This window comes from Lycium barbarum, chromosome 1, assembly GCF_019175385.1.
Source record: "Lycium barbarum isolate Lr01 chromosome 1, ASM1917538v2, whole genome shotgun sequence".
NCBI classification, from domain to species: domain Eukaryota; kingdom Viridiplantae; phylum Streptophyta; class Magnoliopsida; order Solanales; family Solanaceae; genus Lycium; species Lycium barbarum.
Genome location: NC_083337.1, coordinates 3518201 through 3539461, shown reverse-complemented (window position 1 = coordinate 3539461; position 21261 = coordinate 3518201). Strand labels below are relative to the sequence as shown.

Genomic DNA, 21261 nt, shown 5'->3' with positions numbered 1-21261 from the left:
ATTATATACATCAGTCTCAATTGAAACAGGCCTGAGGTTTTATGGCTTATTAAGACTAATGCGTATAATTGAAGGTGTTAACATATTTTATGTGATTAACTTGCCTACTTAATTTGTGCTCGCACAAAAACTTTTTCAAAATTTGAGCTGGAAGTGTCTAATAGAAACATTTTATCATATCAGGTAGTCAATTAGAACATGTCATAATTCAAATGTCTAAATATTAAAATTTACTAAAAAATTTAACGAATTGTCGATGTATTTGTATAGTCACATAAATATATGACTACATTGATTTAGTCCTCTAATCAAACACACACCGGCACCTTCACCTGCTTTCCTCGAAAGTACGTCATTTATCAAAATTACTCCTTTAAGAACTGACCAAAAAATTAAGTCCCACATCAAGAAAAAAACCATTTCTTTTTCTTATATATACCCAAATCAAGAAACTACACCCATTGGTTATAAATTGACTTATCCAAAAACATGTCCAGAAAACAAAATACTGATAAAGCAGCTGTGAAGATAGTCATAATAAACACAGAATATATAGAAACAGATGCAAAGAGCTTCAAATCTGTAGTGCAGAAACTAACCGGCATGAATTCTTCTCAGGCACCGGCAGAGGCTATACAGGCGGCATCCCATGGCCAAAAAATCCGCCATGATTTGCCCCCTCTGGAAGAACTTCTTTGCGTTTATGCAGATGAAACGCGTTATTAATTAACAGTGTACGTACACATGTATATATATAATATATTGGCGGAAACAGAACTTTTACAAAAATATTTATTATCAACTATGTATATGCAAATAAAGTTTTTTGATGTTATACATACAGTGTGATTTACCGGCAAAAGTCCAGATGAACCCCTTTCGCCTCTCTGGCTTATATATATGTTGGTAGCTAATCTGATACTCCACTATACTTGTTTATTTCTTTGTATCTAATTTCTCTTATTTCCAGTACTACGCCCTGTTTTTGGTCTAGATCTCTTAAGTTTATTGATATTTACGTATTGAAATGTATCTTAATTAAGTCCTTGGTAAATTGTAGTGGGCTAATAATTATGCTTCATTGAACTTATTACATTAACGTAACTGTTTTAGTTTTATAAAACGAGCTAAACAAATACATTATTGATATACATAGATGATTAACATTTCACTTCTATTTTAAAGCATATAAGTATATTGAAAAAGATTTTACTTGATTATATACATTGACATTGTCAAAAAATGTTTACAGTACCAAGTTACTCTTACATGCTATAAGATGTCATATTAACTATAGGTTGAGTAGTAATAGTAGTAGTTAAGTTCTATGTACGAACGATGTAAAAACTATTTACAAGTTAAGTTCTATGTACGAATGATGTAAAAACTATTTACACAACTCACTTATTAAAATGTATGCATTATACTAGTTACGGAAGGCTAGTGCTCAAACTCAAAATGTAAAAAAATATAAATTTTTATTAAATAGGTATAATGTGTCACGTTTTTCTATCGCATAATTAATTTAATGTATTGCAAGTTAATGATATCTTATTGATAAATTTTATAAGTATAAAAATTTCTTCGTCACACAATTAGATTATTTTGAACGAAAAAATTATTTATGAAGAAGAAAGTTGGGGCAGTTGGCCAAAAGGTCGCTTTGAAAACTTATTTTGCCAAAAGACCACAAGTTTCAAAAAATTGGTGGAACAACCATTATTTATGATGTCAGCATGTCAAACAGTTTTATGTCAAATTCTAGCCTCAAAGTTTTAAAAACTACACTTTGGCCCCCAACCCCCAACATTTTAGTTACGTACCCCAAAAAAAATTACAAAACAAAATATATTTCCCTCCAGAAGCTCCCGATTTATCCAATTTCAGATTCCGTTTCCGTCGAAAGTTTAGGCTTTTCATCGGAAAATCAGTCCTTGGGCGACTTAGTATGGCGTTGATTGTAGTCATAGACCATGGCCGTAGTCTATTATAGATTTATTATGTCGTCGATTGCAGAATATATTATAGTAGGTGGTGATTACATGGCTGAATGGGAGGAGACCTCAAAATGTTGGAACTGAATTTCTATGAGCAAGGTGACAAGATGATCCTGATAGTGATGACGAAGAGTGTACGGCCAAAAAAAATAAAATCACAAATCCCAAATTGCACAAATTTAAGGGATCATGGATAGATATACCATAAACCGACCGTCATCAATAGCTAGCAATTATCATTTATGCTCGACTTCACGCATGGGTAATAATTTTTCACATGTTATGTATAGACAAAGGATAATATTTGTCTAAAAAGTCATAAGTAAATAAAATAAATAAAAGGACATTCCACTATTTAAATGGTCCCCATCCATTGAACATGTGATCAAAAGAGTTTTAGGACAAGTAATGATACTTAAAAGGCCAATATTTGTATAAATAGCCATAAATAAATAAAAGGGACATACTACTATTTAAATATTATAATAACACTTTAATACATCATATGAGAGTCTTAATCCATTAAACACATGATCAAAAGAGTTTTAGGACAAGTAATGGTACTAACAAGGCCAATATTTGTCTAAAAAGAGCCATAAATAAATAAAATAAAATAAAAAATAACATACCATTATTTAAACATTATAATAATACTTTAATAAATCATATGAGAGTCCCCATCCATTGAACACATGATCAAATGAGTTTTAGGATAAGTAATGATATTTAAAGACCAATATTTATTTAAAATAGCCATAAATAAAAAGGACATGCCACTATTTAAAAATTATAATAACACTTTAATATATCATATGAGAGTCCTCATTCATTGAACACATAATCAAAAGAGTTTTAGGACAATTAATGATACTTAAAAGGCCAATATTTGTCTAAAAAAGCCAATAATTAATAAAATAAAATAAACAGAGGACATAACATTATTTAAATATTATAATAACACTTTAATAAATCATATGAGAGTGTCCATCCATTGACACATTATCAAAAAAAATTAGGACAAGTAATTTTTTTCCAACTTCTCACTCATCTTTTCCCAGCGCAATAAGCAAAAAAAAAAAAAAAAAAAAAAAAAAAACTCCTTTGGCTCTCTCCATTCTCAAACCCTTCTTCCATTTTTCCATTATCAAGTTTCTCACAAATCACTAAGTTAGAAACGTCATCCATAGTCGAACTTATTGTCGGTATTCATTAATTTCTTTGGCAATCTAATTCGAGCCAACGATCGGACTTCTCTTACTTAAAGCTTTCCCTTATTTTTTAGTGATTAATATAAATTACTTAATATATAACTATATAAGTAGTATTTAATTACTAGGGATTTAGGAATGCATAACTTAATAGATTTAATTTAATTAAAGATTGTATTATCTTATACTAAGAAGTAAAATCTTATCATATTCTTAATTTTGGGTTTGAAAATGTAACACCCCATACCTTTAGCCTAAGCTTTGACGATGATCCTAAATTAGAAAATCAGATAAAGAATGTGAGAATTGGAATTTCCATGTTCAGTTGTAAGATGAGGGTTTATGCCCATGAACAGTGACCGTATTTCAGTATACGACCCGTAATTCAAGTCGTATACTGTCACCAAGGATTTCTGAGCATTCTGAAATTTGGCAGTTGGATGTCATATGGTTAAATACGGACTGTATTTCAAAATACGGCCCGTATTTTAAAATACATTTGGAATTTGGGAAAACTTCCTTGATGAAAGTTGTAGAGCTTTGAAATACCTTTCCAACGGTATATAATGGGGGTCAAATGGACATCTTTGCAAAGAGTTATGGCCATTTTATTGAAGAGACGCAGTGCAGTCCGTATTTCAAAATACGGCCAGCATTTCAATACTGCCAGTATTTAACTAGGCCGAAAATCCAATTTTTCCAGAACAGTATATATTCGTCCGTATCAGTTCACATCATTATTTTTCATTCCTTCAAGCCCTAGAACGACCTCCTACCCTCCTCCATCATCAAGAACATCAAGGTAAGCCCACTCTAATCACTACTGGAAAATAGTCTTATGGCAACGCCGAGAAAACCGTTGCTATAGATATCAGAACCGTTGCAAGATATTTATAGTAACTGTTTAAGGTGCGTTCCATCTGCTCGCGTGCCCATATATCTATGGCAACGGTTTCAGCAACGGTTGGTAAAACACGTTGCTATAGCCATATCTACAGCAACGGTTGCTCCTCTTTCTGATGCAACGAGTTTTGTGTGTTAGTTGGAACGGTTTCCAACTGTCCCCATAGACCTTTAAGCAACGACTTTTGAAGCTATTGCAACGGTTTCGTAGAGGTTATTGCAACATGCTTTTTCCTTTATTGCAACGGTTCTCATGACCTATTGCAACAGTTTATCTGAAATAGTGGCCCTGGTTATATATATATATATACACGCATTACAAATTCAATAAATCAGAAAGCACAATTTTTCATAATCCAAAATATCCAACATTCATCATAATCCAAAATGTCCAACATTAATTCATAGTCCAAAATATATATCCAACATTCCTAATCCAACATACCCGTAAAAGCAAAATGTTCAACCCAAAATGCATAGTTAAGTTTTACATTTCAAGATTTAGGATAAGTTTCAACATGTTCGATAGCAAAAAGATTCTTAGAACATGTACAAGCTTCATAAAAGATCTTCTCAAGTAAGATCAACGTGTTCATTGTCTCCTTCCCTTTCTTCATTTTCGACACCTACAAAAGAGAATGAATAATGTCACTACCCTTCAAACGCACACGCACATAATACAAAGATACAACTTATTATAAACGGATACCAATTTTATACTACAATTTAAATACAGAAAAAATCAATATCAACCAAAACGGAGAAAGAGAGACATGTCGTACAATATGCTTAAAATTACACAAACAACTCGAGGAATTAAAAAATTATACGAAGACCTTCACTGATACATTTTGAAAATAATCAGGATAACTGGTCTAGTTTTTCACATCAGAAATGCAGTGAGTTGATGATGACTACAGTATGTGATGACACATGCATCATGTTTTTGAGGGAATTCTGGTGGATGTTGTTTTCTAATAATGAAGGGATGGAGCAAATTTTGATGCTGGTTATTGGTATAAAGGAAGTGAGTAGATGGAAAAATAAGGAAATCAGAAATATTGGTGATTCAGGTATGGTACAGGCAGGGACATGGTTCGGGTCTGCAGTGACTAACTTGTATACTCATGATCCTAGTCTAATGGGATATGAAGAGGTACATCATAGTATGCTACTTAATTAGTTGCACAAAGGCTGGACAACTTGTGCAAATAAGGTGGTTGTTGATGGATGGCTGCTGTGATGGTATCAGAAGCGTGTATAACTTTGTATTATTGCTATTGCACCGCAAGAGGTCCGGACAAAAATGCAAGATATACCAGAGACAACATACAAGGACACAAGACAAGGCCATGCATGCAAGACTCCTACTGGTTTTTTCAAAGAAAAGACTGCAGCAACCGGTAGCAGTTCAGCACTATTGCTGGTTTTTTGCATTGCTGCATATTTGTGCACTAAAGGGACCAGACTTGGGACACATACAAAATTTCAGCAGGTGCAGCAAATTAACAGCAAAATTGCACTTCAAAGAAACAATTTTCTTAGCAAGATTGGTCAAAAACTGGTTTATTATTCAGAATAGTAGGCTGGATAGCTTGTGCAAATAAGGTGGTTGTTGGTGGATGGCTGCTGTGATGGTATCAGAAGCATGTATAACTTTGTATTATTGGTATTGCACCTCAACAGGTCCGGACAACAATGCAAGATATACCAGAGACAACATACAAGGACACAAGACAAGGCCATACATTCAAGATTCCTGCTAGTTTTTCCAAAGAAAGACTGCAGCAACTGGTAGCAGTTCAGCCCTATTGCTGGTTTTTTGCATTGCTGCCAATTTGTGCACCAAAGGGACCAGACTTGGGACACATACAAAATTTCAGCAGGTCCAGCACATTAACAGAAAAATTGTACTTCAAAGAAACAATTTTATTAGCAAGATTGGTCAAAAACTAGCTTATTATTTAGGACAGTTGATGTAATTCTATTTCCACCACCTACTGGAATGTATGGATTTCTGTAGTTAGACAAGTTCACTTTATCATTCTAATTAGGCTAGATCTGTTTCCTCCAGTAATTTAGCATTTTTGACAGAAAAGATCTGTTATTTTTTTCCTTTTTTTTTTCAATATAACCCTTAAGCCCCAGGTTTTAAATATTTGTATGGAAAAGTGGAATTTTGAACCCAAGACCTTAATGACTTTGATAAAATGGAGCAAATAGCTTATCTGAGCTAAGTTTGCATCATAAACTAAGGTGGTAAAGTGAAGCCTATGTTAGAAATTAGCCAACCTTAATCAAGTCATAAGACTGTCATCTTATTCTAGAAATGTTCGGCAAATAAGATGAACTAGGATTTATCACCAGAAAAGATGTTTCTATTAAACCAAGCATGATAGATTTACCATGTCCACTTAAAAAAAGAGGTTCTGTTGGTTGGGATGTGATGTTATAAAAGCTAGAATAAATTAGTTTAATTCAAGTTAAAATATGGCAAACAAGTTGCAGCAAGTTAAAGACTAGTAATGTTCTTTGCAGGATTATCCCCAACTTTTAGCTTTAAGAATTTGCTACCCTATACTCTATAAGGCACAGATACAACATGCTAAGGGGTGACTTACCAAGGGTTTGGTGGAGGAAAATGACCTGCACCAATGCTGGTTATCCTAGATGGGTATTTGTGCTCTATCTCATAATCCAAGGCAAGCTTTATACTAGTGATAGATTGCTAAAGTGAGGCATGATCAATGACCAAACATGTCTAATGTGTGAAGCTACTGAGGAATCCATTCAACATCTTTTTTTTTTAATGTCCTATCTCTTCTTATATCTGGTGCAAAATTCTTAAATTGCAAGGTTATACTAGACATGCAATAAGATGGCATGATGAACTACAATGTGCTGTGAACTTTGCTACAAACAAAAGCTCTAAGGCAAAGATATATAGGATGGCAATGGCTGCCACTGTCCCCTACATATGGGAAAACAGAAACAACAAAGTCTTTTAGAATTCTTGGTGACCAAGTTGTGAGGATAATTATCTAGGATGTTTTATGTCGAGTAAATACCTTTCCTAGGCTGGCTAGAATGATGGTCACTCTCAATTTTTATCCTTAGCTTCCTACACAGTATAGGTGTTATATGTTGGTAGTGTTTGATTCGAAAGGTAGTAGTTGTTTGCTGGTGTTTAGTTGAGGCTAAAACTGGGGCTGTCCAGTTCTAGAGGGTCTAGTTTGTTTGTAAATATTATCCATGGTAATAAAATGTTTTACTTACCCCCCCAAAAAAAAAAGACTTGCTACCCTTTTTCAGTTTGCCTTTCAACAATCCAAACACATACAAACTCATGAATTGAACAAGAAAAAACTGAACAGTAAAAGACATATAGAGAAATACAAATAATCATCCAAGCAAACTTTGATTCCTTTTTCTTTTCAGGAAAAAGTCTACTTTTCAGTAATGTCAGCAAGAAAAAATCAGCTAGCATAAGAAAATTAAAAAAACAAGCAAGCATAAGATTTCACTAAGTTTAGGCAAGAAAGAGATCAGAATAAGTCTGACCTTGATTGTTACCAGGTGTAGAGGAAGCTTCTCCGGGTGAGCGAACACTGAACCTTAACATATTAGGATCAAGTCGGAATTCTGGATTTAGCTGCTGAATTTTTGCAATGACTTTCATTGTAATATCTTGTTCCATGGTATCCTTTTGCGCGTTGAATTTTTCCTGCATTCTTTGTTGCATCCTCTCTTCTATCTCCTCCATTTTTTTCTCCATTTCATCAGTAACATTTGAAGAGAGTCCAGTATCCGCCGCTTTCTGTTTCAAGAGAGTCTTGGTAACCCCACGTCCATACAATCTTACTCGACCTGGATGATCAGGTCCCATTACTGATACATATGCGTCAACTGATTGACTGCCATCGTCACTTTCTTGAGTTTCTATTCTCTCCATTTCAGCCTACAAATCAGATTGAAGAGAAGAGGGCTCAAGTAAATAAAACTAATCCAATATTTAAGAACAAGCAAATGATATCGATAAACCTTTAAATAGAAAATTTCGTACTATTTTGCTAGCCGTATCTTCATATGAGTCCTTGTATACTCGTCCTAGTTTCCTTCTTCTAGTAGCCACAAAAAACTCCTTACTAGACAAAGCTTCAGGATTTTCCTTTTTTTTTTTTTTTTCTAGTTAGATAAAAGATAGCATAAAAATCTTCCCAAGTAAAGTCAACAAGTTCATAGTAAATGAACAATCCAAGAAAACACCAAACCTCGCGGATTATAGCAAAACTTGTTTTGCCAACAGTGTGTGGATACCTCAACTTTTTTCGATTCTCTGTATTTTTTCTGGACATGTCCTGCAAAAATATGAGTTAGTGAAATAATAGAAGCCAAAAGTTATATAGATGAAGGGCATAAATTGAATATCTGAAGGTTGCTACTGGTTGCTAGTTACTGCGAAGACATGTTGTTTGTACCATCGAATGTATATAGGAGATGATAAGGGATTTTCAGCTACTGTGATCCAGTACTCGTCTCATTCAAGATTTTTTCCTAATGTATCACTTTCTAGTTTCTAAAGACTTCATGAGTAGGTGAAAATACGTCGAATCACGAAAAAAGGGAACGTTAAAGCAGCAGATTATGAGTGCCTTACATTTAGACGACCAAAATAAAAGTAAGGCATGAAAAGGAAAGACAAGGTGGAAGGAGTTTGTCACCAATACTTAAATATGAAACAAAATAAACAAATAAAGAACCAAAAAGAGAAATATAGATGATGTTATCATTTAGCTTATGTGGCCATTACAACCAAAATCACAAAAATTCCCCATGAAACAGCAATGTAATTCCCATTTTCAACAAATCAACAAACTGCTATAACCCCATATATCTAATGAGAATTAATACACTAAGATGGCATACTCAATACTTTTTTCAAGGATACACCTGCTACTCTCAACAACTTATCGAAACAGCTGAAAGTTGTCATAACATATCTTCACATCATCCACAAGCTATGCGCGATTCCTTTTGTGTATAACTTTACATAATTATATCAACGGTAAGATCTATAGATGATGTTATCATTTAGCTTATGTGGCCATTACAACAAAAATCACAAAAAAAAAAAAAAAATCAGATATCTTTTGCTTTTGAATAAGGCACTAATTTAAAGAAAAGAAAGTTGTCTATGATTTATATCTTACTTGAGCCGCATCGGAGTTCCAATATTTGAGGAGAGCCTTAAATTGAGATTCTGAAACTTCTTTAGGCCTTTTTGCCATTCGAATTTCGTCATTAGCATAGCGATAGTAGTGTTTCTTCTTCAACCCATTCTTATACTTTCTCCAAGCAAGTTGAATTGTTCGCAAAGCCCATTCTTTCGCAACTTTAGGAATGTCATATTTCTCCTACAATTTGGTGCAATTGGGTTAGTGCAAAAAATCTGAAATATTTTCAAGTAAAAATTGGAACATTTGAGAAATTCAAACCATGGTATAGTTCCACATATCATCATGTGTCTTCAATTTCTTCCATTTAAACACATTCAGAGGACAGAAGGTCCCATTCCTTGCCAATGTGCCGAGGAAGCTACCCAACTCTTTCACAATTGCTTCAGTAGGACCAATGGGTTGGTGCAACTCATTTAGCACGATCAGTTTGCGCTCACTCCGTCCATGTACACTTTGCATTTGTGTTCCACCTCTTTTTCTTTTTTTGAGTGGAAGGGCCTGTAATAATATGAACCAAACAGTTTATAGTTATGCAGACAATTGGTCCGGACCTATTTCAAATTTAGTAATTTTAGAACATGAGCCTGCTTGCTTATGAACTATTTTTAGTAAGATAAAAATTAATTCTAAAACTAAATCCAGACAATACAACTATCAGATTTTATAAGCTAAAGACTAATTCTAATTTCAAGTGCATGTAGTTTAAATCTGTAAAATCTTGCCTCCTTCGCCAGATTGGTCATTTGCTTCAAGATTAGTAGAATCATGTGGATCTTGTTGGATTTGTTCGTTAACTGCTTGTAATGCAGGAATGCTGGAAAGTTGTAAGGTTTGTTGCACTTGTTCTTGTGCTTCTCGTGATTCAGGAGTGGTGGAATCCAACAAGACTTGCTCATGTACTGTTTGTGCTGCAAGACAAGTAGAATCGGGACACACTTGCTGCACTTGTTCCACTTCAGATCCAGCTGGAATGTAGTTTGAGTTCTGCTTGTGCTTGTAATGCTTATCATTTGACTTATTAACATAAGGTTCTGGAATGTATTTTGAGTTTTGCTTGTGCTTGTGATTCAAAACTCTTTGGCTTAGCAAAGATGCAACTGATCCAGGTGGAATGAAGTTTGAGTTCTTAACTCTCTTGCTTTTTCTTAAACTCCCGTCTTGATTCATGATTACTCAAGTCTCTGCAAGTTTTAGAATATGAAATATAAAATTGGTTAGCAGAATGTCAGTGCTGTAAACGAAATCAATCAGAATGGCAGTAGGATTATATTATCTAGTACTATTGTGACACAAACTAGGACTATGAACTCGAGTTCTACTATAAGTAGGCAGGGCATTAATCTAAGTAGAAATAGATAAAAGTTCACACAAAATAGGCAAATTAACAGTCAAACAGAAATATGATTTGCTTGCATTAAGAAGGGATATTCTTGTAGAAATTCAAGAAAAGATCATAAAATATGTATGAAAAAAGGCATTTATCAGACGCTCAAAATAAAAAATGAAACAATGATGAGCATATATAAAAAGAGTTCAGAACTTTATTGTCTAATCATTTTCCTCCATGGAATCCCAATCAGCATCATCAAACTCATCCTCCTCTTCCGATGTTTCCATAATTGTATCTTCTGAATGTTGTGCATTAGATGGAATATCAACGACATCAGCGGGCACATCTTCTCTTGACCATCTAACGTCACCGTCATCTAATCTAGTTGAGGGACCAGTGTCATCATTAGGCTCCCTCCAAAATGTGTCTCCTATATTAGGACAATTCTCTTTCTCTAGATCATACAAATCAACAGGGACTTTATTCCTTGCATAATAAACATCTTTCTCAACTGGATCCGCCACATAAAAAACTTTATGAACTTGTGATGCCAACACAAAAGGATCATCTTTACTGCATAACTTATTGAAGTATACCCGAGTTAACTCATATTCATCTACTTCATTATGAAACCAATCACATCTAAATAGTACAACACTAAAATGGCCATAATACTCAATCTCAATGATATCTTGAATAAATCCATAATAAATAACCTCTCCATCTATGGGATTTTGGTCCCTAGAACTAGCAAAACTATCTGTTGTTGCTGCTAGCGTCACTCCACTATTTTGAGTCTTTCGTGGGGCATCCCGACTTTTTGTATGAAATCGGTATCCATTAATGAAATATGCAGTGTATCTCTTGCCCACCATATTAGGCATTCTAGATAGCCATATTAGATAATCGGGTACTTCAACATTTTTAACTTTCTCTTCAAACCAACTGCTGAATTCCCGACTATGATTCCTTGCTCTTGCCCATGCGTTTGATCTAGTATGATTACTCATTACATTCTTATGTTCCCTGCAATCATGAATATTTGAAATTTAATATTTAGGACTTTATAAATTGAGCTTAACAGGCGTTATCATAACGAAATGAATGAAGTTTAAAATATAAGTAATTGTTATGTATTTGATCTTACTCGATAAACTTTTCAACTTGTTCATCTCCAGTGTTGAATAAGGCATATCGATGTGCCTCATAACGTAACTGTGGATCCATCATAAAAGTCGAATCCTTTTTCTTCTCAATTCCAATTGGATGACCTATCTTAGGGAATATAGGTGACAAATTCTGAGCACATTCATCATCCTCAGTCTCGTACCTACTGAATCTTGTCTTCACACCATCGCGTAGGTATCTTGAACAAAAGGTCAAACACTCTTCAGCCAAAAAACCCTCTGCTATTGATGCTTCTGCACAAGATCGATTACGAACGAATGTCTTCAACTTACATAGGTGCCTCTCATTGGGATACATCCAGCGAAGATGAGTCGGACCCCCAAGCTTAATTTCATTCACTAAATGAATAGGTAAATGTGGCATTATATCAAAAAATGCTGGATGAAAAATCCTTTCCAGGTCACATATTATTTCAACAATTTCAGAATCCAATTTCTCAAGATCTCTTCTACTTATAACCTTACTACATATAGCTCTAAAGAAATTGCCCAATCTAATCAAGGTTAATGAAACAATCTTGGGCAGCACTTTTCTAACGGCAACCTGGAGCAGGTAATGCATTATAAAATGAGCATCATGACTCTTGTACCCTGATATTTTCATCTCCTACACTTGCACACGATGTGATATGTTAGAAGCACACCCTTTTGGTAATTTGGCATTTTTCAAGACGGTGCAAAACAACCTTTTCTGTTCGGGCTTCATGGAGAAACAAGCTTGAGCCAAACTTACATTTCCATCATTATCTTCTATTGGTTGTAGCTCCTTTCGTATCCCCATTTCTTGTAAGTCATAGCGAGAATTTACATGATCCTTTGACTTTCCATCTATCTCCAGTAAAGTCCCAAGCAAACTGTCACATATATTCTTTTCTATGTGCATCACATCAAGATTGTGCCTCAATTTGTTATGTGCCCAATATGGCAATTCAAAAAAAAAAAAGATCTTTTTTTCCACGGACCCTTATTATCTCGAGGCCTTTTTTTTTTTGCCCTTTCCAAACACATTGTTGAATTCATGCAACTCTTCAAGCACTTCTATACCCGACAAAGGTGTAGGTGCAAGTCTATGCTCCTCCTTACCATCAAACGACTTCTTATCTTTTCGCAATGGATGATCAGAAGGCAAAAATCTACGATGACCCAAGTAACACATCTTACGACTATGTTTGAGATATTGAGAGCATGTGTCATAATTACAAGTGGGGCATGCCAATTTTCCCTTGGTGCTCCATCCTGAAAGCATTGCTAATGCTGGAAAATCACTAACTGTCCACAATAAGGCTGCACGCATTCGGAATGTTTGGTCGGTTTCAGCATCATATGTTTCTATCCCAAGTTCCCATAGTTCCTTCAATTCTACAATTAGTGGTTGTAGATACACATCTATATCATTTCCTGGAGATGATGGACCTGGAATGATCATTGACAACATAATATACTCCGGCTTCATGCAAATCCATGGTGATAAATTATAGTTCATCAACATAACAGGCCACGAGTTATGAGAAATACTCATGGTTCTAAATGGGTTGAAACCATCACTTGACAGACCCAATCTAACATTACGAGGATCTCGAGAGAAGTCTGGGTACAAACGATCAAAATCCTTCCATGCTTCCCTATCAGCAGGATGCCTTAAATTTCCATCATTGGGTCGTTCATTAGCGTGCCATCTCATTGCAACAGCTGTTTCAGAACACATGAATATCCTCTGTAGCCTAGGCTTTAAGGGGAAGTACCTTAAAACCTTCGCAGGAATTTTAGAGCGTGAATTAGTCGAGGCATCACCAACACTCTTCCATCTAGAAGTTCCACAGACAGAACAGTTATCTGCTTTCTCATTGTCCTTCCAAAATAACATGCAGTCGTTAGGGCATGCATGTATTTTTTCGTAATGAAGACCCAAATCTTTAATCACTTGTCTAGCCTTATTGAAAGACTCTGGTATCTGAGCAAAGGGAAATGCCTCTCTTATCAAATCTAACAAGTCCGAGAATGCTACATTACTCAAACCATGTAATGATTTAAATAAGTACAACCGAATGGTGAAACTCAATTTATTAAAATTTTCACAACCCGGATATAACTCCTGTTTCCCTTCCTCCAATAATTTAATAAATTTCTTTGCATCTGCAGATAAACCGTGTCGCACTACTTCTTCATGCCCTGACTCACCCTCTACATTTCTAAATGTATCATGAAGTAGTCCATCAATGTCATCACGCAAGTTAGAACCTTCATCGTCATTTATTGGATGCGGTGTATTTCTCGATGAAACCCCTTCTCCATGAAAAACCCATTTGGTATAATTATCAACAAAACCATGAACAACCAAGTGATCCTCCACCACATTTCTGTAATGCCAATAGCGATTCATGCACTTCTTGCAAGGACATAATATCTCATTTCCTTGAGAAGCTCGTTCAAATGCCTTATCAAGAAAATAATTCACTCCATCTTAGGTGACTCATCCAACTTTTATCTCCATTATCCATTTAATCCTACATATCACAAGCAAATCACCAAAATTAAGATTCATGCTAAACTTAGAAACTGAAGTCAAGATCACCAGATCCCTTTAGCAACAAGTAATAAAAAATAAAGATAAAATTCTAGACATGTTCAGTGAAGTCAGGATTTAGGTAAAGCAAAGCTTTGAACATAGATGCACTTAAATCAAGTTAAGGAAATTGGGGTGGTACAGATCTAAAAAGGTCCAGTTCTGTAGTATAAATTAAACTTCCTAACTAGGTGTTCCTTGTTCACAATCTTTCTCCACAGAAGTACAAAATCTGAGTTTTTTATGTGGAAGAGTATTTCTTTTTACTCACTGGAAATGCCACTTTTTGATAAAGTGATACCATTTAATCTCGCAAGTTTTACGCGGGTTGGCTACCACCACCCTCCTCCTTTATTCGGGTTATTTACTAGCACAATATAAGCAAGCTCACACTGACATAACCATTATAGCTAACCATTTTGTTATAGTAACACTCAAGCCTTAAAAAAAGAAACAGTAAATAGCTAAATGAACTTATTATTCTTGTTGCAACTATAATATAGCATCATTTTAGCCTACCAGTCCACTAGTTAACTTCACAAAGTCCAGCTCAAATAAGCAACTTCTTATATAAAAGTAATGATACTTACAAGTTCCTATCGACCACACAAAATCTTGAGTTTAGCAGTTTATAAAATTACAGTAAAAAAAACTGAAACAGATAAGCAAAAAATTAAACCTTAAATTGGTCTTAATTGGAAATCATGCAGATTGGAAATTCAGAGGATTGAAACACTTGGATGCTGCACTATGCTACTTAATCTGGCTAAATGAGTTGCTGCTATTTGCAGCAGCTTATGATGAAAAGATACAGTGGAATGCAGTGATCCATTGCTATCTCCATACTCAAATTCTTTGGGAGGAGAGTAGAAGGGTAGCTGTTATTTTTAAGCTGGTTTTCTTCTTTGCAGGTGAAGTATTGATTGAAGGAAAAAACTTTGCAAGAATTTACACAGATTCAGGAAATGATATAAAGTACAGAGTTGGCACAAAAATAAACAACTGTAGTCTGCAGATTAACAGTGTGACTGGTTTTACTGGTTTTTTAATTTGCAGATATGCAGGTTCATCAAAAATGCAGCTAGTGTTGGTTTGTATTGGTATTGATAGCAAAATGCAGAGCTCACAGAAGCTGCAGGTGTTGTTGGTAATACAAGTCACAAAACACCAACTTTGGTTTGCACAGTCTGAAGTGGGGTTGCTGTTACTAGTTAGATAGACAGTATGGTCATACAGGATCTATGTATTGACTCTTCTTCAGTGTGTGGTATTAGCATTATATGCTCATCCTGCTGAAGAATTGACTATATGTGGAAATGGTATTGGCTTTAGGGAGTATGCAATAGTTGAAAATTTGCACTGGTGCTAGTTTCCTCCAGAAATTTCATTGAAGCAAAAGAGCTACATTATAGTTAAGTTGTGCAGGATTCAAATGGTTGCTGTTTTTCATGTGGAATATGGATACATGACTTTTGCATGGAAACAACAAAGAAATTATGCAGAGTCACACAATGAGAGACAATCCTGGGAGTGTAGCAAGTTGCAGCTTCTAACAGTCTCCTCGTATTGTTGCTGGTTTTTTACAACACATCAGTCAAGCAAAAGAATTACACTAAGATACTGAGTAATTTCTTGATAGGATAGTTGGTCAAGTTGTGCATCAAGGGGCCAAGCTTGGGAAAAAATTTGATTGACACAAGTACTGATGGAATGCAGTGCAATAGCAGTATGAGTTACTGCAGTTTTACACCTGGTGTGACCAATAAGATGAGCAGCAGGACACAACCTTGCATGCAGAATTCTATCATTAACTCATTTTATCAAGTTTTTGTTTTTTTACCACATACATAGTTTAAGCTTTTGTAGCACCAACTCAAGACATCATCAAGTCCTAAATTGGAACACTCCAACCTTAGACATAGCATTAACTTCAGGAAATTAGTAATAACCATGATTTAGCTATTTGAAAATAGTAAAGCTCACACATTTCACTAGATATTTACTAAATTGAAGTAGTTCCATCCATTTCTTATCTACTTTAAATGATATAATAGGAAAATAAGCAACCAGATATTGTAAAAATATTGAGACAAAAACTCAATAATTTGAACAAACCAAAATCAAAATTTTAATGAAAACGAAGAAAAAGATGAAGGGACATGAAGAAATCAAAAGCCCTTACCTCACACTAGCGATTCACGGGCTCTGCGATGTCGAACTAGTCGTCTACGAAGTGACCAAAGTGTCGTAGAAGAACACTTGGGATTCTGGGAGAACAGTCAACACCCTTAAAGAAAAAACTGTGCTCTGCGATGTCGAACCAGTCGTTTACGACGTGATAAAGTGTCGTTGAAGAACACTTGGGATTCTGGGAGAACAATCAAAATCCTTAAAGAAAAAACTTTCTTTTTCCTGTTAGCCAAGACCATTGAATTCTTTTCACATCATCAACAACAAACCAATAGGTCAAGCAATTATATGACAATATGTAGGCTTATTTGCATGTGGCAGGTGGCTTATTTCAAATTTTAGGATCTAGAATAGCAATAAAATACACTATATGAACCTTTTTTATTTGGACCAGAACACAATATTGCATAAACGTTTCTCCTTTGTCTTCCACTTCCCTGTACCTAAAGAGATTTCTTCATTTACTATTTGACTTAACGCCTTCTCCTTTGAATTTAATCACATGAATATTGTTCCAAAAATACATTATTCTACTAACTGAAACCAATAAAATTTTCCTCTGTAACTACATTTACGAAGCAGAGCAGCAATAATCTGGCTTTTTAACTGTATCTTTTCAGCCATTCAAAAACACCATGTCGAGAAAAAGATAAACATTCTATACTTTATAGCCACTTCCATGGTAATTTTTAGTCACTCAAGATATGGTCGATTAAAGTTATACAAAAAATTACAAGAAGAAACAAGTTTAGATCCAACATCAGGTCCAGAGAAAACAATTTCACCACACTATATGAAATCGCCACTATAAAATGCACCCAACAAGAGTGAAATTGCAGAGAAAGTAAAAGGAAAAAAGGCAAATCTCAGCTTTTTCTTTTGACAACAAAAATAGGGAAGAAAAGTGATATTGTAGAACCAAGCAAAGCAAAGACCCAACCAAAAGGCTTAAAATTATTTCAAACCCACTTCGACAAAGGACCCAAATTAATTGTTTGTTGAATATCACAAAAGGGGTTCTATTTTTTTAGCTTATATACGAGTTTCCTGAACTTAGCTTATATCAAATACACTACCCACACCTCACAGATTAAAGAAAAAATAAGAGATTAAAGAAGAAATTCAAAAATAATTAGCAAAGAACTTACAATTTCTTCAGCTAATGATGTCTCAAATATGTCTTCTTAGATTTCTCAAACAACCACTTCTTCTAACCATTTAGCAGCTTCAACCCTAGAAATTAACTACACTAATATTTTGAAAATTCAGTTGAAAAAGACCAAACAACAATATACAGAGAAGATGAAATGAGGAGTTCTGACGGAGAGGAGTTCTGATGGAGAATCGTTAATGGAGAGGATTTTTTTGTTTGATACGTTCATCAGATGAAAGAGAAGACATATTAGTTTTGATTTAGCAAATAAATGTAAAACGAAAAGAAAACAAATGATTTTGGCAGGTTAAGCAAAAAATAGAGCGGGGAAATTAAAGGGTGGAGGGAATTAAAACCGTTCCAATAGATAAAATATTTCATTTAATAGCTGTCACAGATAACATTAACAACAACGGTTAACAAATGTGTTGCTATAGGTAAACCTATAGCGACGGTTTTGTACAGTGGCAACGGTTTAATTATTAACCTGTACCCGTGTCCCCAAAACCGTTTGGCAACGGTTTTAACCGTTGCAATATAACATCTACAACAACGGTTTAAGAACCGTGGCTAAACAATCTGTTGCCATAGGCTCAATTTCTGGTAGTGAATTATTCCAAGTCAATTCTAACATATACTCTAATAATCTAAGCAAGAAATTATTGTTCCTAATCTAGGGTTTTCAAGAAAACCCATCTCAAGGTTCAAGAATTCAAGATTTTGGAAATATTCTTCAAAGCTCAAGTCTTTAATTCAAGTTTTGGAACAATTAAGGTATGTAGAACTTCCATCCACATTTTGGAATCTCTACATTCTTCCCCATGCTCCGTATTCTTGATAACCATGGAGTTCAAACCCTAGGGCATTAAACCCAACATATTGGTAGCCCGTATTTATGTATTTATGTACATGAATTTTGTATCTATATTCGTTATTGTATTCCTAATCTTCCATTACGGTTATTAGGAACCCTAGCTTAATCCATGAATCATGAATTCTTCCTCATGTGTTCTCATTATGTTTATATGAAACTTTTATGATTTTATGTAGCAAGTTACAAGCATGTTTTCAAGTCAATTATATATATATATATATATATATACATAATTATGAACTATTGTTATTACTCATGAATCAAGAACATGTTTGCAAGACTATGACAAGTTATCTCATGAAACCATATTACAGGTTATTTCATGAAATCATGATTACAAGTTATTTACAAGTTATTTCACGAAAATCATGGGCTTCTTAGCCAACTATATCATGTTCATGTTTTTGGAAATTGCTTAGTTAATCGAGAAGGCTCAGATATCCTGAAACTACGTTGCCACCGTAGGATAAGGGTTGTCAGCAAGGAGGCAACACCTTCATTATGCAGTTTGGATCCTTACATGCTTATTATTACTTAAATCTCATATCCCTGGAAAGGTGTGAGTGTTCTCCTGGTAGGACGCAAGTACCAGATCACGTTGTCGGTTATACTATAGCGTTCCCCACGTTACAAGCAGTTTTACATACATGTATTTCCATTGATTTACTGTTTTCAGACTTTACTCACGTTTCATGCTCATGTTCAAGTTACATTCAGTTTCAGTTCATGTCTTATACCTATGTTGTGCCATGTTCTTCATTTCAGCAGGTTTTACATACTAGTACTATTCACCATGTACTAACGTCCCTTTTGCCCGGGAACTGCACTTCACGGTGCAGATACCGATTTTCAGGAGCATACACCTGCGCAGTAGGGTCACTTCAGTTATCAGCTTATTGGTGAGCCCCACTCCTCTCGGGGTTCAACATAGAATCTGCATTAGTATTCAGTTTATGGTAGTCCAGGGCCATGTCCTGGTAGTTAGTATTCAGACATGTTTTAGAGGTTTCATAGACATATGTTAGTTCACAGAGTCAGTTGTGCTTTCATGTTTGCAGACTATTATGGTTTCATGATATTTCATGCTATGAGATAATTTCAAGACTTTATTCCGCAAATTACATTTTCATGATTCATTTAAATTGCATCATATAGATTATATTGTTTTGATGCCTATGTTGACAAGCAATCCATGAGGTTCGCTCGGACACATGCAAGCAAGGCCCGAGTGCCGTGTTACGCCTAAACCATGGTTCGGGACATGACAGAAAATTCAGGTTTATTTTTATTTTTCAACTAGATTTGGGAGAAGTTTATCTGTTATTTATCCTCTTTTTAATAATATATTGATGATAATGAGCCTAAGATGAATTATGTAGTACTATTAGTGATGATTTTTTTAAATAATTGTTTAGTTTGTTACTTGAGAAGATTTGTCAAAAAGGCCACTTCTAAGTTTTAATTGGGAGTGTGGCTGCTCATTTTCTTTTTTCAATTATTTTCAGTACTAGGGTTTAGAAAAATGGGAATGGAGTACTTTTCATAATTTTAAAAAGATTGAAAGTTTTATGTTATAAACTTAAGTCCAGTTGACTTCTAATAAAATACACAAACAACCTTTCTCCCTCATCCATCCCTTTCTCTTCTTTATTTCTCTTTCTAGCTTGGAACTCTCAAACTTCCACCTCTCCCCCAAGCTCCAACACGCCTTGATCGTCATAAACAGGTAATTTCTTTAACTCTGCAACTTCGTCGGAGCATTTTAAGCTCCATATTGTCCTGAAATTTTTTATTTTTTTTAATCTTGATAAAAAACTGGGTTCATAAAGATCTGCTTTTTTCAAAACCTTTGTTGTTTTGCCTGTTTTTTCGTCGAAATGTGTGTTATTTATGCTTATTTTGCTTGTTTCAATCTTTGTTTTTCTGTTTTTGCTTTTTGAAATTATGTATGGTCTATCAATAGACTTTTGGTTGATTATTGTTATATCGTGATTGATCAAGGTCTCTATTGTTTGTATATAGATCGTATAAATGCCTAGGTGTAGAGGCAGAGGAGGAAAAATACTCCCCCGTTCTTGTGCTATGGTTGAAACTCGTTCTAATGCGAATCGTAAAGATAAAAATAGAAGAGGTGAATAACTTAGCCGAGATAGAAAAAGAAGTATAGAAGCTGAGAGTGCATCCCATTGATGAGTGTAGTGTTGATGGAGATAGAGCTAATAGTAGAGTTAAGAGTGTATCTGGGGATGGTTCAAAACACTCTAGTGCTGCTGAAGATGTTGATCCTTTGTCCTTGTCATATTGTGCTAAGACAATTAACGTTGAAAAGTATGGCTTGATCAATTGGCTGGATGACTATGAAACTTTTGTAGCAAAAGTTTCTGGTAGGAGCAGGCTGTCGTTATTAGTTGAATTTAACAATGTGCTGAGAGATCAAAAACTAAGGAAAATGTGGAAGCGTTCCTGTTTTGGTCACTTTAGAAAGCTGCCAAAATTCTTCATCAATTTCAACGGACGAATGATCCACTATATGCTTCTTCGTTATGTGGTCCAGAAAAAGAAGCGTGAAATGTGGTTCCTTATGAACGACAAGCCTGCGTGTTTTGTCTTGAATGAGTA

At 34.9% G+C, this 21261-nt stretch overlaps 3 protein-coding genes across 4 annotated transcripts; all 3 read right to left on the bottom strand.

The window, feature by feature from the left end:
* Positions 1 to 4436: 4436 nt before the first annotated feature.
* Positions 4437 to 9824, bottom strand: LOC132629312 (uncharacterized). Of its 2 annotated transcripts, XM_060345005.1 has the most exons (5): positions 9604 to 9824; positions 9319 to 9522; positions 8380 to 8466; positions 7670 to 8276; positions 4437 to 4734 (listed from the first exon to the last, which is right to left on the bottom strand). In XM_060345005.1, the coding sequence occupies exons 4-5, from the start codon at positions 8058 to 8060 to the stop codon at positions 4682 to 4684; spliced, it is 444 nt and encodes a 147-aa protein (XP_060200988.1). In that variant the 5' UTR covers positions 8061 to 8276; positions 8380 to 8466; positions 9319 to 9522; positions 9604 to 9824; the 3' UTR covers positions 4437 to 4681. The 2 variants fall into 2 exon arrangements, with proteins under 2 accessions (XP_060200988.1, XP_060200993.1); XM_060345010.1 differs by lacking the exon at positions 9604 to 9824 and having other exon boundaries at positions 9319 to 9593.
* A 30-nt stretch (positions 9825 to 9854) lies between these two features.
* Positions 9855 to 17066, bottom strand: LOC132629333 (uncharacterized). The gene is made up of 2 exons (XM_060345018.1): positions 16608 to 17066; positions 9855 to 10526 (listed from the first exon to the last, which is right to left on the bottom strand). Exon 2 carries the CDS (start codon positions 10510 to 10512, stop codon positions 10048 to 10050), a length of 465 nt encoding a protein of 154 aa, XP_060201001.1. The 5' UTR covers positions 10513 to 10526; positions 16608 to 17066; the 3' UTR covers positions 9855 to 10047.
* Positions 10894 to 14242, bottom strand: LOC132627199 (uncharacterized). Its single transcript, XM_060342395.1, has 4 exons — positions 12856 to 14242; positions 12596 to 12735; positions 11823 to 12406; positions 10894 to 11701 (listed from the first exon to the last, which is right to left on the bottom strand). Exons 1-4 carry the CDS (start codon positions 14240 to 14242, stop codon positions 10894 to 10896), a joined length of 2919 nt encoding a protein of 972 aa, XP_060198378.1.
* Positions 17067 to 21261: the final 4195 nt, after the last annotated feature.